We start from the raw sequence: 13,144 nt of genomic DNA, 5'->3' as shown, positions 1-13,144 counted from the left end.
TAGTGCTGGAGTCGGTAGAACAGGGGTATTTATTACCCTTAGTATAGTCCTAGAAAGAATGCGCTACGAAGGTGTGGTAGATGTTTTTCAAACTGTAAAGATGCTGCGAACTCAAAGACCAGCAATGGTGCAGACAGAGGTAGGATTTGAAAAATCTGCTTTTTATTGTATGCCGATACGCACCTTTACTTGATGAGGGAACATACATTGTAATAACAACTTGAGTGTTACAATATAAGAGCTGTAAGAATACAGGACACTGATAACTGCTGGTGTATCTCTTTCATGCACTACTGCAATTAATAAGCTCAATACAGTACAATTTTCTACTGTTAGTGATCCTTCTTGGCATATTAACTGAGCATTGGTTGTAGGAAGAGGTCAAAGCGAGTGAAAGGCCTTATGCACAGGGCTTGAAAGCTTTATGGTGGGACACAAAGTCTAATGTAGCCTGTACTACGGCGCTATGGGAACTCCTGTGCCACCAAACAATGCTCCGTAGGGTGCCGTGTGTAGGAACTATTGTCCCTAGAAGCAATGCAACCTTTGTGCATACGGCGTCTGGTGGAGCATTGTACACCCAGTTGTCAATGTATTCATACATTTTCATGAGGCATTACTCTATTTCGGATGTTTTTTGGTACCGATTCCGATGCGGAAACTAGCGCCAAAAAACTCTGTGTGAACTGAACCTTTGAGTTGATTCACGCAGCAGATTTTGTGGCAGAAATTTCTGCTACTGAAAATCTGCAACCCCATTCAATTTCTGCAACAAAATCTGCTGCGTGTGAATCCACCCTAAAGAACTCCTTCACACACAGGATTTTTCTGGCAATTTTAACTGCATCAAAAAACGCTTCTAAAAACACCATCGTTATTAACATGTAACATGCTTTTTTTAATGGCATTTTTGGTGGCGTTTTTCATTTTTGCACGTGCTTTTTTTTATGGTGTTTTTGACGTCCAATAAGGAAGCCTGCGGGTAAAACGCCTGAAAAAAAGGCATGCCCAGAGCATGCTGCGAAAACTCCCATTGATAACAAATTGCCTCAAAATTGGCACAAACCAGATGCAGATTTACACTCCTCAACCTTGAAATTGCAACACCAAGAAGGAAAACTTTTGGAATTGCGGTAATCACAGGATTGATTAATACGTTCATGATATGCGAATGATAAAAAGAATGGAAACGAAAATTTCCAACATCTTGATTTATTCAGTATTGAGTATGAGTGCCACACGCAGAAATACACGCATTTACTGGCCTAGGCATGCTATCAATGCGGTTATTAATGATTTCTGAGGAATGTTATGCCACGCTGAATGCACTTGGGCACGAAAATCAGCTCCCTCTGCTGACCGCTCCTTTTGCAATTGTCGACCAATGACGTCATAGATGTGCTCGTTGGGAGACAAGTCTGGATATGCTGCAGGCCATATTTGCACGTTTATGCCACGCAGGCTGCTCACAGTAGCACGAGCAAAATGCGGCCTAGCGTTGTCCTTTTAAAAAAAGGCTTCTGGGATACTTTGGAGAAATGGCCGTACCACTGGTTCCACGACCAAATCAATGTAACACCGAGCTGTTAGTGTACCTAAAATGAAGACTAGAGTGGTCCGGCTAACGTACATTATGCAACCCCCTACAATAATCCCGGAAGCAGGTCCGGTGTGACATTACCTTGTGAAGGCCTCTTCATGGCGTTGCCCACGTGGTCTCCCGACCAATCACCGAATATTATTGCATCCGAGACAAAAGCGGGACTCATTGCTGAAGAGAATAGCCCTCCGTTCCAGCCTTGCACCGTTTGTGAGCGGTGGCGTGTGGTCAATAGAACACCTGTAGCTGGACGAATGGCTCATAGCCCAATGTCGTGAAATGCCTTCTGATGATTTGTGGCAACGCTGGTTGCCGCTCTAGGCTTGGGATGTGACATCCAATTTCACTTGCAATACAGAATGGATCACTACGTGACATTCTTCCAATCAGGCGTCCGTCTGTGCAGAGGTTCATCTCCACGCACCTCTTGCAGTCATTCCTGTTCATTGTTCTCCCAACCTCCGGGACATGCAACATTGAACAGTGTGGACATCTTGGTCTAGGCGTGTAGAAATCTGACAACCCAAGTGCTAAACCAAAGTCTCTCAGTTCAAGGATTCTGTCCCTCTGTTTGCGACCAGTGGCGATAACTGGCATGTCGACTAACAGGAGGCATCGCACGGTCATCCCACACCATTTGATCCAATTTTTGAGGTTTCATGTGGCTAAAAAAAACTTTGCTTTCAATCTGGCATTTATGCCCCTCCCATGTGCCACAGATTGGAGCCAGGTGCTTGAAATTTGCAGATCTTTGCGAGACCTGCTACTTTCTCGATTTGCATTACCTTATGGCTTGTCCTTCTTGTTTTTGCAATTCCAATGTTAAGACATGTATGTAGTGCATTTTATATTTCACCTTCGACTTTAATGGACAAAGTGTTTGCAAGTGCTCTGGGTAGGGCACAAATCCTCTTCTGGTGACATCTATGTAACAAAAAACAGCCAAAAAGATGTGTAGTGGTGCAGCATAGAAGATGTATTTATTCTAGTATTTTCTTATTCTTTCCATCTTAGGATGAATACCAGTTTTGCTACCAGGCTAGTTTGGAGTATCTGGGCAGCTTTGATCACTATGCAACATAAGAAGCCATCTTAAGTGAACATGGTCAACCACAGACGTCATTGCAGATTCTGCTGAGCCTCTAAACAGGCTTGAACTCATAAACTGAAAGACTCTAGCACCAGGGGTGGGAAGTTATTAAACACGTTTTTACAGAGGTCACATTCAGAAATCTGTGGTGTAAAGAGACTCTCAGAAATGGGTGACTTCTATTTTAAAATGCTTTTGGTGTGATACTTCAATCACTGTTCTTGAATATACATGGATCTTGTACCAAAAGTGGTAATCTCAGCTTGTGTAATAATGTATGTTCTTTCATAAGAGGACAGCAGGAACTGATGTTGCATCCTTGAGGCTCATTTTATTTTCAAACTTTTAAAGTAGAATTGTTCAGACAGAATAACTGCAATGTTTGTGATCTGGTAAATTTAGAGTTATTTATGCGTGTGTTGTAACTTTACCAAGAGCCCTTAAATTCCCCCCCCCAAAAAAAAATAAATGGTAAAAAGTAATTCAGCGGTCTGCTGGTGAAAACCATTAATGGATAAATTGTTACTGAGCCACCGCTAGCTGCCTCTGCCTTGCAACATTCCTATAAATTGTGGTTATATTAAGACTTATTACTAACAATTTGCACATATCTTTATTTAAGCCCTACAGTAGGTTTCAGCCTATCTAATCTCTCCTAGAAGACTTGACATAAAAAAAAAATCTTTCATTTTCTTAAAGTTCCTTGGTTGATTGTAAATTAGAGAGGAGATAGGGTAGGAATCTGCTGCACACTGACGTCCAGCAGGTAAGTGACTGTGGCCAATTATGTGTTTTTACTTATTTATTTTTTATTATTTTTTCATGTCCACAGTGTGTCCAAAGTGCAGCTTGTATATTTCCAAGTGTACATCAGTAACTTGCTTTTAAGTATTGTATCTGTATTCATTTAAGTGACATTAAAAATAGACCCCTTTTTATATTGTATTGCCTTTTTGTAAAAAGAAAAATATCAATGTAATGAGACATTCTACAGTTCATATTCTGTTCAAAGACTGTCTATTTTTTCACTGTAGAGATGTTCTAGGCGATGGCTACTAAACACACCAGTGAGCTGCTCTTCTTCAGTCTTACTTTTTCTACTCCTTAAAATAAATTCTGTCCGATTGTTCATAAAGATTAGAAACAATTTAGCACATCATTCCACCCGACTATGGAACTTGGGCTTCTAATAAATGTACCAAAAATATTTATTTACTTAAAAAGAAAACAAAAAACAAAAAAACAAAACCAATGTAAATAGGGTAGGAATAACTACGTATCCCACAAGCCCCTTCACACTCTTGTCTGTGCTCGTCATTTTTCATGGACCTCAGAGTACATCTGTGGCTGAAATTCTCAGATGTCCTTCTTTTAGGAGAGAAGAGCTGCAGGAGTTTAACAAAAATCATTTATATTAGGTAATGTCGTAAAACCTGACCTGCTTGTCATTTGCAGCCACTTGATTATATATCAATTGACCAACATGTAAAAAGAAACCATAACATATTACAAAGGAATGTGTGTAATGCAGAAATGTGCTTATTTTCTAAGACTTCTTTCTTTGTGAAACAATTTGCTCTTCCCATAGAACAAAAATAAAAACCTGTAGTTCTAAGGAGCCACTGTAACTTGAGAAACAACACTCAGAATGTACAGATAATGGTGGCAGTATTTGGTGACATTTACAGAAGATTATCGGGGAAGAGACATGTAGTCGCAAGACAGCGGTCGCTGCATTCAATAACACAAACTACTTTTAAAAATGAAATTTCAACCCTCTGTTCATCTTAATTGTAAAGTGCAACTGTCAACTCTTTATAACTGTAATTGAAACAGCAATGAATTGTGATTTACTCACCATAATGTATGTAGAAATATCAACTTTGTATTAAAGAAGTAAAAATGACTATTGACTCATTTGGTTTCTGATAAATATGGTTTAAAGAATAGAAATGATCATAAAACACAAACGTTGCAGAGAATGTATTTTTTAAACAGTGGGTTGAGTTTCTTAGTGCTGGAGCAGACAGCATCAAAAAGCAAGAGAGATCTGCCATTTCCACAATAGTAAAAAGTTGATGCATTAAAGTGTTCTACCTACAGAAATAACTTAACTATGCTCCTTATATGTAGCAACTGTGTTACATAGGTTGAAAAAAAGACACCGGTCCATTAAATCCAACCTTTCTCAATAAATTACACGTCATTCATTGCTTGATTAATTATAATCCTCAATGCCATTTGTCAGTAAATAAACATCTGGCCTTTTTTTAAATGCGGATATATTATCTGCCATTACTACCCCTTGGGGTAGGGCATTCCATAGTTTGACCACTTTAACTGTAAAGAACCCTTTCCTATATTGATGTCTGAAACTTCTTTCTTCCACACGCAATAGATGTCCCCTGGTCCTTTGTAGAGTCCTTGGAAGGAACGGATTATGTGCTAGTTCTTTGTATTGACCACACGTTTATTTATACATGTTAATAAGATCACCTCTATGGCGTCTTTTTTTCCAAGCTGAACAAGCCAAATTTTTCTAGCCTTTCATTGTAGGCGACACCTCCCTACCCATTTAATAATCTAGTCGCCCGCCTTTGAACCCTGTCCAGTTCTCCTATATCCTTTTTACAATATGGAGCCCAAAATTTAATTCCATATTCAAGATGTGGCCTTACAAGGGATTTATAGAGGGGTAATATTACATTTGAATCACAGGTTTTTATCTCTCTTTTTATACACCCCTAAAATCCTATTTGCTTTTGCAGCTGCTGCTTGACATTGAGTTCTGCGGTTTAGCTTATTTGTTACCTGAATACCCAGGTTCTTCTCCTGTTCAGTTATCCCCAGTTTTATTCCATTTAATGTATATACATTAACAATATTATTGCATCCTAGCTGCATTACTTTATATTTATCGACATTAAATTACATCTGTCATGTTTTTGCCCATGCTACCAGTTTATCTTGGTCTTTCTGTAATATTTTATAGTCAAGCCGAGTTTAAAGGCATGGTGTCGCCCCAAAAACATGTTTTTTTTTTAAAATTTAAACATTTAGTGTGTGGGTGATTAAACATTGTTCAAATTTTTTTTATTTTTTTCGCGAGTCAGGAAATATTATAAATTTTTTCAAATTTATAATACTACCCATTTTTGGTCACTAGATGGAGCTGTTTGGAGCTAGTTCCCAAAATTGCAGCATTGCAACATTGGGTTAAAAGCTATCGCTCTAGTGAGCGCTCAGCATCCCCCCCTCCTTTATCCTGGCTAGTGACGGGATAAACGAGGGGTTTGAAAGGTTTAACCTGCTACACTGTGCGTCGCCATTTTTTGAGGTAACCCACAGTGTAGTAGGTTTACATGCAGTAGTAAACACACACAAACACTAACATACATTGAAATCGCTTACCTGCTCCTGCCGCCGCGGCCCGTCCGCTCCCTTTGCTGCCGCTGTTCCATGTGCACTTGTCCGGAAGCCGCGACCGGAAGTAGTAATCTTACTGTCCGGCCGCGACTTCCGGTCCACAGGAAAATGGCGCCGGACGGCGCCAATTTCGAATAGGACTGTGTGGGAGCGGCGCATGCGCAGTTCCCACACAGACGCCGTACACGGCAGTCAATGGGACGGGAGCCGTTCGCAGTCCCTATGGGACTGTGGCTGCCGTATTCCATGTCTGTGTGTGTCGTTAATCGACACACACAGAAATGGAACAAAAAATGGCAGCCCCCATAGGGAAAAAAAAGTGTGAAAAAAAGAAACAGTAAAACACAAACACACAAATGAAAATAAACGTTTATATTAAGGCACTAACATCTTTAACATATAAATAAAATATTTGTGATGACACTGTTCCTTTAAGTATCCTGCAAAGTTTTGTACGCGCAAAAACTGACACCTTGCTATCAATTCCATCCACAAGATCATTAATAAAGAGATTAAAAATAATTGGTCCTTAGGGCTCATTAAGACGAGCGTGTATCACTGTATTTCAATGGGACCGTTCACACAATTGTTGCAATGGAGCGTGTGAAGGGTCCATGAAAAGAATAGGACATGTCCTGTTTTTTTTTGCCCTTCACGCATCCTTCCATAGACTCTAGTCTATGGGGGATGCGTGATAATGCGCCCCACACGGGTGCACCTCAGATGTGAAAAACTGCAGTTTTTCACGTCCGAGGTTGGCCACGGTCGTGTGACTGTAGCCTAACACCGATCCTTGTGGTACCCCGCTGCTGACTTCATCCCATTTTAAAGAAGTTCCATTTTTAACGACACTTTGTTTTCTGCCCCTTAAAGAGGCTCTGTCACCACATTATAAGTGCCCTATCACTTACAAAAAGAGATTGGTGCTGTAATGTAGGTAACAGCAGTGTTTTTTATTTAGAAAAACTATTTTTAACAGTTATGATCGATTTTAGCTTTATGCTAATTACTTTCTTAATGCCCAACTGGGCGTGTTTTTACTTTTGACCAAGTGGGCGTTGTGGAGAAAAGTGTAGGACGCTGACCAATCAGCGTCATACACTTCTCTCCATTCATATAATCAGCATAGCGTGTGCTGTCACTTACACTCACATAAACGTTACTGAAGTGTCTTGACAGTGAATAGACATTCATAGCAATTATTCTTAGCCCTGCCGTGTGCCTAGGCCATATGCGGAAGGACCAGCTGACCACAGCTGCACATATTTTAGTCCTGTATTTCTGTGGCTGTAACTTTCATCTAATTTTTATACTAAAAACCATTCCAGCAAACTCTAAGCTCCTTCCCTTCTAAGCCCTGTCGTGTGCCAAGGCATCAGATAACGACCACATGTGGTGTATTGCCATATCCGATAGAACCTACAAAACAATTTATGGTGGGAGTGTCTCCGATAACATAAGCTGGGCACAACATATTGGGCACTGAAATTGCATAATTGTGAAAAAATTTAAATTCATGCTTTGCATAAAATTCTGGAAAACTCCTGTGGGGTCAAAATGATCACTACACCCCTAGGTTAATGCCTTAAGGGGTGTAGTTTCTGAAGTGGGGTCACTTCTTGGGGGTTTGCACTGTACTGGTACCTCAGGGGCTCTGCAAACATAACATGGCGCTTGAAAAATATTCCAGCAAAATCTGTGCTCAAAAGCCAAATGGTGTTCCTTCCCTTCTGAGCCCCGTCGTGTGCCTTTACAACCACATATTGGGTATTCAGGAGAAATTGAGTAACAAATTGTGTGGTGCTTTTTCTTATATTAGCCCTTGTATAAATGACTAATTTGGGGCTATAGCAATATTTTATTGGGAAAAAAAATAATTCATTTTCACAGCCCTATGTTTATAACTTCTATGAAACACCTGTGGAGTCCAAATGCTCACTACACCCCTAGATAAATTCCTGAAGGGGTATAGTTTCAAAAATGGGATCACTTCTTGGGGGTTTCCACTGTACTGGTACCTCAGGAGCTCTGCAAATGTGACATAGCACCCAAAAACGATTCCAGCTAAATTTGTGCTCTAAAAGCACAAAATTGGTGCTCCTTCCCTTCTGAGCCTTGCCGTGTGCCCAGGCAGCAGATAATGGCCACATATTTGGTATTGCCGCATTCAGAAGAAATTGTGTAACAAATTGTGGGATGCGTTTTCTCCTTTTACCCCTTGTATAAATTAATAATTTGGGGCTAAAACGATGTTTTATTGGAAAAAAATAAAAAATTTTGAAGAATTATCCAGCATAATCTGTACCTTACCCTGGAGAACTTGCGTAACAATTTATGGTGGGAGTATCTCTGATAACGCAAGCTGGGCACAACATATTTGAAAAGGCATAATTGTGAAAAATAAGTAATTTTCCATTCTTTGCATCTGATTATGAAAAACTCTTGTGGAGTCAAAATGCTCACTACACCCCTAGATAAATTCCTTGAGGGGTGTAGTTTTCAAAATGGTGGCACTTCTGGTCGGTTTTCATTGTACTGGTACCTCAGCGGCTCTGCAAACGTGGCATGGTGGTTAAATAAAATCCTAATAAAATGGCAGCAACAAAATGCGTAAGGTGCTCTTTCATTTCAATTTCGCACCCTGGCTACCGAACTCCAGTGGAATAATGAGGCTTTGGGATCTACCTTCTGGGAGGGTCTGGCGGGCTGAATCAAGGATGAACTTGCTGGCCGAGACCTTCCACCGTCCATACGACTGTGCCATAGACCTGGTCCCCAACGCCACGCCTCCCAGAGGTAGAGTCTACCCTTTGTCTTTGCCCGAGACGGAGGCCATGTCTCAGTATAGCCAAGAAAATCTGGAGAGAGGATTCATCCGTAAGTCCTCCTCTCCTGCTGGCGCAGGGTTTTTCTTTGTGGGGAAAAAAGACGTCTTCCTGCATCCTTGTATTGATTACCGAGGATTGAATAATATCACGCTAAAGAACAAGTACCCATTACCATTGATCTCGGAACAATTTGATGGCCTACAGGGGGCGAAAATTTTCACCAAACTAGACCTTTGTGGAGCTTATAACCTCATCCGAATCCACGAGGGAGACGAATGGAAAACCGCATTCAACACTCGTGATGGACATTTTGAATACCTCGTCATGCCCTTTGATCTTTGTAATGCTCCTGCGGTTTTCCAGGCTTTTGTTAATGAAATTTTTCGGGATCTGTTGTACAGCAGTGTGGTGGTATACCTAGATGACATTTTAATCTTTTCTCCCAATATTCAAACTCATCATGTGCATGTGTGCCAAGTGTTACAGCGTCTGCGAGAGAACACTCTGTTTGCCAAACTAGAGAAATGCCTCTTCCAGAAAACCAGCCTGCCTTTCTTGGGGTATGTCATTTCCGACCAGGGACTTCAAATGGATCCATCCAAGCTATCTTCTATTGTCAACTGGCCTCGTCCGCAAGGACTCAAAGCTGTACAACGCCTGCTGGGATTCGCAAATTATTACCGCCAGTTTATTCCTAATTTCTCCTCTATGACTGCTCCTATTTCTGCACTGACCAAAAAGGGAGTTAATGCCAAAGACTGGACCACAGAGGCTGAAGCCACATTCCAAGCCCTTAAAATTGCCTTCTCTTCGGCTTCAGTAATACATAGACCGGATTCCACTAAAACCCTTTGTTCTGGAGGTCGATGCTTCATCTGTGGGAGGGTGCACGACATCCTATCCTCATCTACACAGATCATAAGAACCTTCTATACTTGCAAGACTGCTCAACGCCTAAATTCGCGTCAAGCTCGGTGGGCATTATTGTTCTCCAGATTCGATTTTCAGCTTCACTACAGATCCACTGGAAAGAATACCAAAGCTGACGTTTTATCTCGTTGTTTTGACCCCACAGACCAAGAGCCCAGCCTGCAGTTTATTATAGATCCTAAACGTATTATGATCGCTGCTCCAGCTGAAGTGGTACACATTCCCCGAGGAAAGACCTACGTACCCCCTAAACAAAGGGATTGTGTTCTTCGTTGGGGTCATGCCTACAGGGTTTCTGGGCACCCTGGCATCAAAAAGACTCAATTTGATTGGCCGTCAGTACTGGTGGCCTTCCATGTCCCAAGACACTAAAGACTTTGTTTCAGCCTGCTCAACCTGCTCTCAGAATAAAGTTTCCCATTTAAGACCTGATGGCCTTTTGCATCCTCTACTCATAAATCGATTGGTACATGCAGGAAGAAGGTCTAATTAGTATATATATGTTAATATATGCTACACTAGTGCCTATGTATAAAGGCTAGACCTCAGTAGAGCCAAGTGAACCTTGGTGTATTGCCCTAAACAGCTGATATAGAACCTATAGAGTGTAGGGCACAATTAACACGAATGTATTTAAGAGAAAATTTATAAATTTTATTATTAAATATCACAACATTAAAAAATAGATCATAAGAAGTGTAACATACCCATTGTAGTCCTCTGCAAGGAGAGAACGTTCCTTGCAGAGGACTACAATGGGTATGTTACACTTCTTATCTTCTAGGTGTTACTTCATTTAAACTGCCTGTACCACACACCTTAGGTACTGTGAGTACCAGGCATTGGATTCTAGCATCAAGCTCTGTACTCGTGGTCACACTTGCGCTAGTTGCAGTTATTTTCTTGCAGTCTCTTTTCCATCTCTATCACCTGCATTTTTGCAATTTACATGCTTAAATATATATACATAGGTTTTTCCTACCATTGACCTTATCATGCCTATTTAACTTAAAAGTAGATTGTTATACTACCCTTGACATTGTCAGTTACTGTTCCCTGTATGTCCTCTGCAATTGTCAGACGTCTTCTTGTTTATGCTCTGTATGACCTATTTTTTAATGTTGTGATATTTAATAAAATGTATACATTTTCTCTTAAATACATTCGTGTTAATTGTGCCCTACACTCTATAGGTTCTACATCCTCTACTCATGCCTGACTCTCCCTGGTCGCACATTGCCATGGACTTCATCACCCATCTGCCTAGTTCTGCTGGGTGTACCGTGATCTGGGTTGTAGTGGATCGCTTTTCCAAGATGGTGCACTTCTTACCCCTCTCAGGCCTTCCGTCATCTTCCCGACTGGCAACGCTGTTTATCAAGCACATTTTTCACCTTCATGGTCTTCCTAAGCATATTGTTTCTGACAGAGGAGTTCAGTTCACATCCAAGTTCTGGAGAGCCTTGTGCAAACTGCTGGAGGTCAAACTAGACTTCTTTTCCGCTTACCATCCTCAATCCAATGGTCAAGTAGAGCGGATAAACCAAATACTTGAAAGTTTCCTCAGGAATTTCGTGTCTCCACGACAAGACGACTGGGCAAGTATCCTTCCATGGGCCGAATTTGCCTACAACAACCATACGGGGGAATCTACCCGCTCTTCTCCTTTCGTCTTGGTGTATGGCCAGCACCCAGGAATTCCCCTACCAGTGTCTGCGCCTTCTGAGGTTCCAGCTGCTAGCACGGTCCACCGCGACTTTGTTCGGATATGGCAGAAGGCCAAGGACTCCATCCACAAAGCCGTAGCTAGGTTTAAGAGAGACGCGGATAGAAGACGCAGGATACCGCAGCAGCTCCTTCCTGGGGATAAAGTCTGGCTGTCCACCCGGTACATACGTCTGAAGACCCCTTGTTACAAGCTAGCTCCTCGGTTTCTGGGTCCCTATGAGATAACAAAAATCAATCCAGTAACTTTCAGACTTCGCCTTCCTCAATCTCTGAAAATTTCTAATTCCTTCCACATTTCTCTGCTGAAACCCACTATACTCAACCGATTTTCAAAAAAAATTCCTGTCCATCCTGCTCCTGCGGCTGATGCCGAATTTGAAATTAAAGAGATCCTGGATGTCAAACGAACACGGGGGAGATTATGGTACCTAGTGGACTGGAAAGATTATGGTCCTGAGGAGAGATCATGGGAGCCTGTGGAGAATGTCAACGCCCCAGCTCTCATCGAGGACTTTGAACAAAGGTTTCCAAGCAAGCCAAAAAGAGGAGGAGTACTGTAACAGCTGTCGCGCCGTTCCCCGTCTTCCCCACGGCCTCTGCTCCGGTTCCTGCGCCCTCCATTACCTCATCCCGAGCTCCACTTACCAGATCCGGACGCCCTCCTGGCCCTGGGCAGCATCAGTAAGTGCATCCCTTACCTCCCTCCGCGGTCGTCATCCTCGTTGTGCGGCTGCAGTAACTAGAGGGCACGTGCGCTAACTCGTTCTGTCTTAAAGGGCCAGCGCGTGCCTTAATTCAAAAGACTTCCTATTTAAGGTTCCTCCTTCCTTTCATCCATGCTTGTTCAACCAAGTTCCCCGTGAGTTTCCCTGTGCCCTGGTTCTCGGTTTCCTTCCCTTCTGCCTTTGTCTGGATTTCCCGTTGCTGACCTCTGCCTGAACTGAACTATCCTTGCCTGCAGCCAGCCTTAACCTATTGCTTCCATACCCGTTACGATGCCTGCCGCCTGCCTTGACCTATTGCTTCCATACCCGTTACGACATCTGCTACCTGTCCTGACTTCTGCCTTTCCATCCGACCGCCTCTACCCGCTGTGCCAAGCGTTGCCTGGGTTCCAAGCACCATCTCCCAGATGACAGAGGATCCACAAACAAACCGGTGAGAACCGTTATAGCAGCGGTTTAGTCCTCTTGTACCGCCAAGCATGAAACCGACTAGCCCGCACAGAAAGGGTAACCCCCAACAAGCCAGAATTTCTGATTTTAACAGGTTAGGTCACTGGCTTGCTCCTGTGTCAGGTCGAAGTATGCCTTTTGTGGTTCTCCCACTAAGAATGGTGCCAGGACCTCTGCCCACTCTCTCAGAGGGAGTTTCTCTCGCTCTGCCAATCTTTCAAACGGTTATATATGCCTCCACATCATCTGCAGCAGTCATTATCTGCAGGGTGCTTTGCACCGTTTTGCGTACATTTATCAGGGTGGGGGCTATTTCCCGTGGTAACTGTGATTGAGCCACGACCGTCTCTCTAAAGTTGGGTTCACA

The 13,144-nt window shown here is 42.3% G+C and overlaps 1 protein-coding gene across 1 annotated transcript in view; it reads left to right on the top strand.

Moving 5' to 3' along the window:
• Positions 1-4,596, top strand: part of PTPRS (protein tyrosine phosphatase receptor type S) — a 523,802-nt gene extending 519,206 nt beyond the window's left edge. Inside the window, exons 35-36 of the mRNA XM_075864303.1 lie at positions 4-139; positions 2,615-4,596. Of these exons, the coding sequence (XP_075720418.1) occupies positions 4-139; positions 2,615-2,683 (205 nt within the window). The 3' untranslated portion in view covers positions 2,684-4,596. The remainder of the gene's footprint in view (positions 1-3; positions 140-2,614) is intronic.
• The last annotated feature ends 8,548 nt before the right edge of the window (positions 4,597-13,144 follow it).

Source organism: Rhinoderma darwinii, chromosome 1 (assembly GCF_050947455.1).
Source record: "Rhinoderma darwinii isolate aRhiDar2 chromosome 1, aRhiDar2.hap1, whole genome shotgun sequence".
Taxonomy (NCBI): Eukaryota; Metazoa; Chordata; class Amphibia; order Anura; family Rhinodermatidae; genus Rhinoderma; species Rhinoderma darwinii.
The sequence above is the reverse complement of the archived record's forward strand: the minus strand, read 5'-3'. Positions and strand labels throughout refer to the sequence as shown.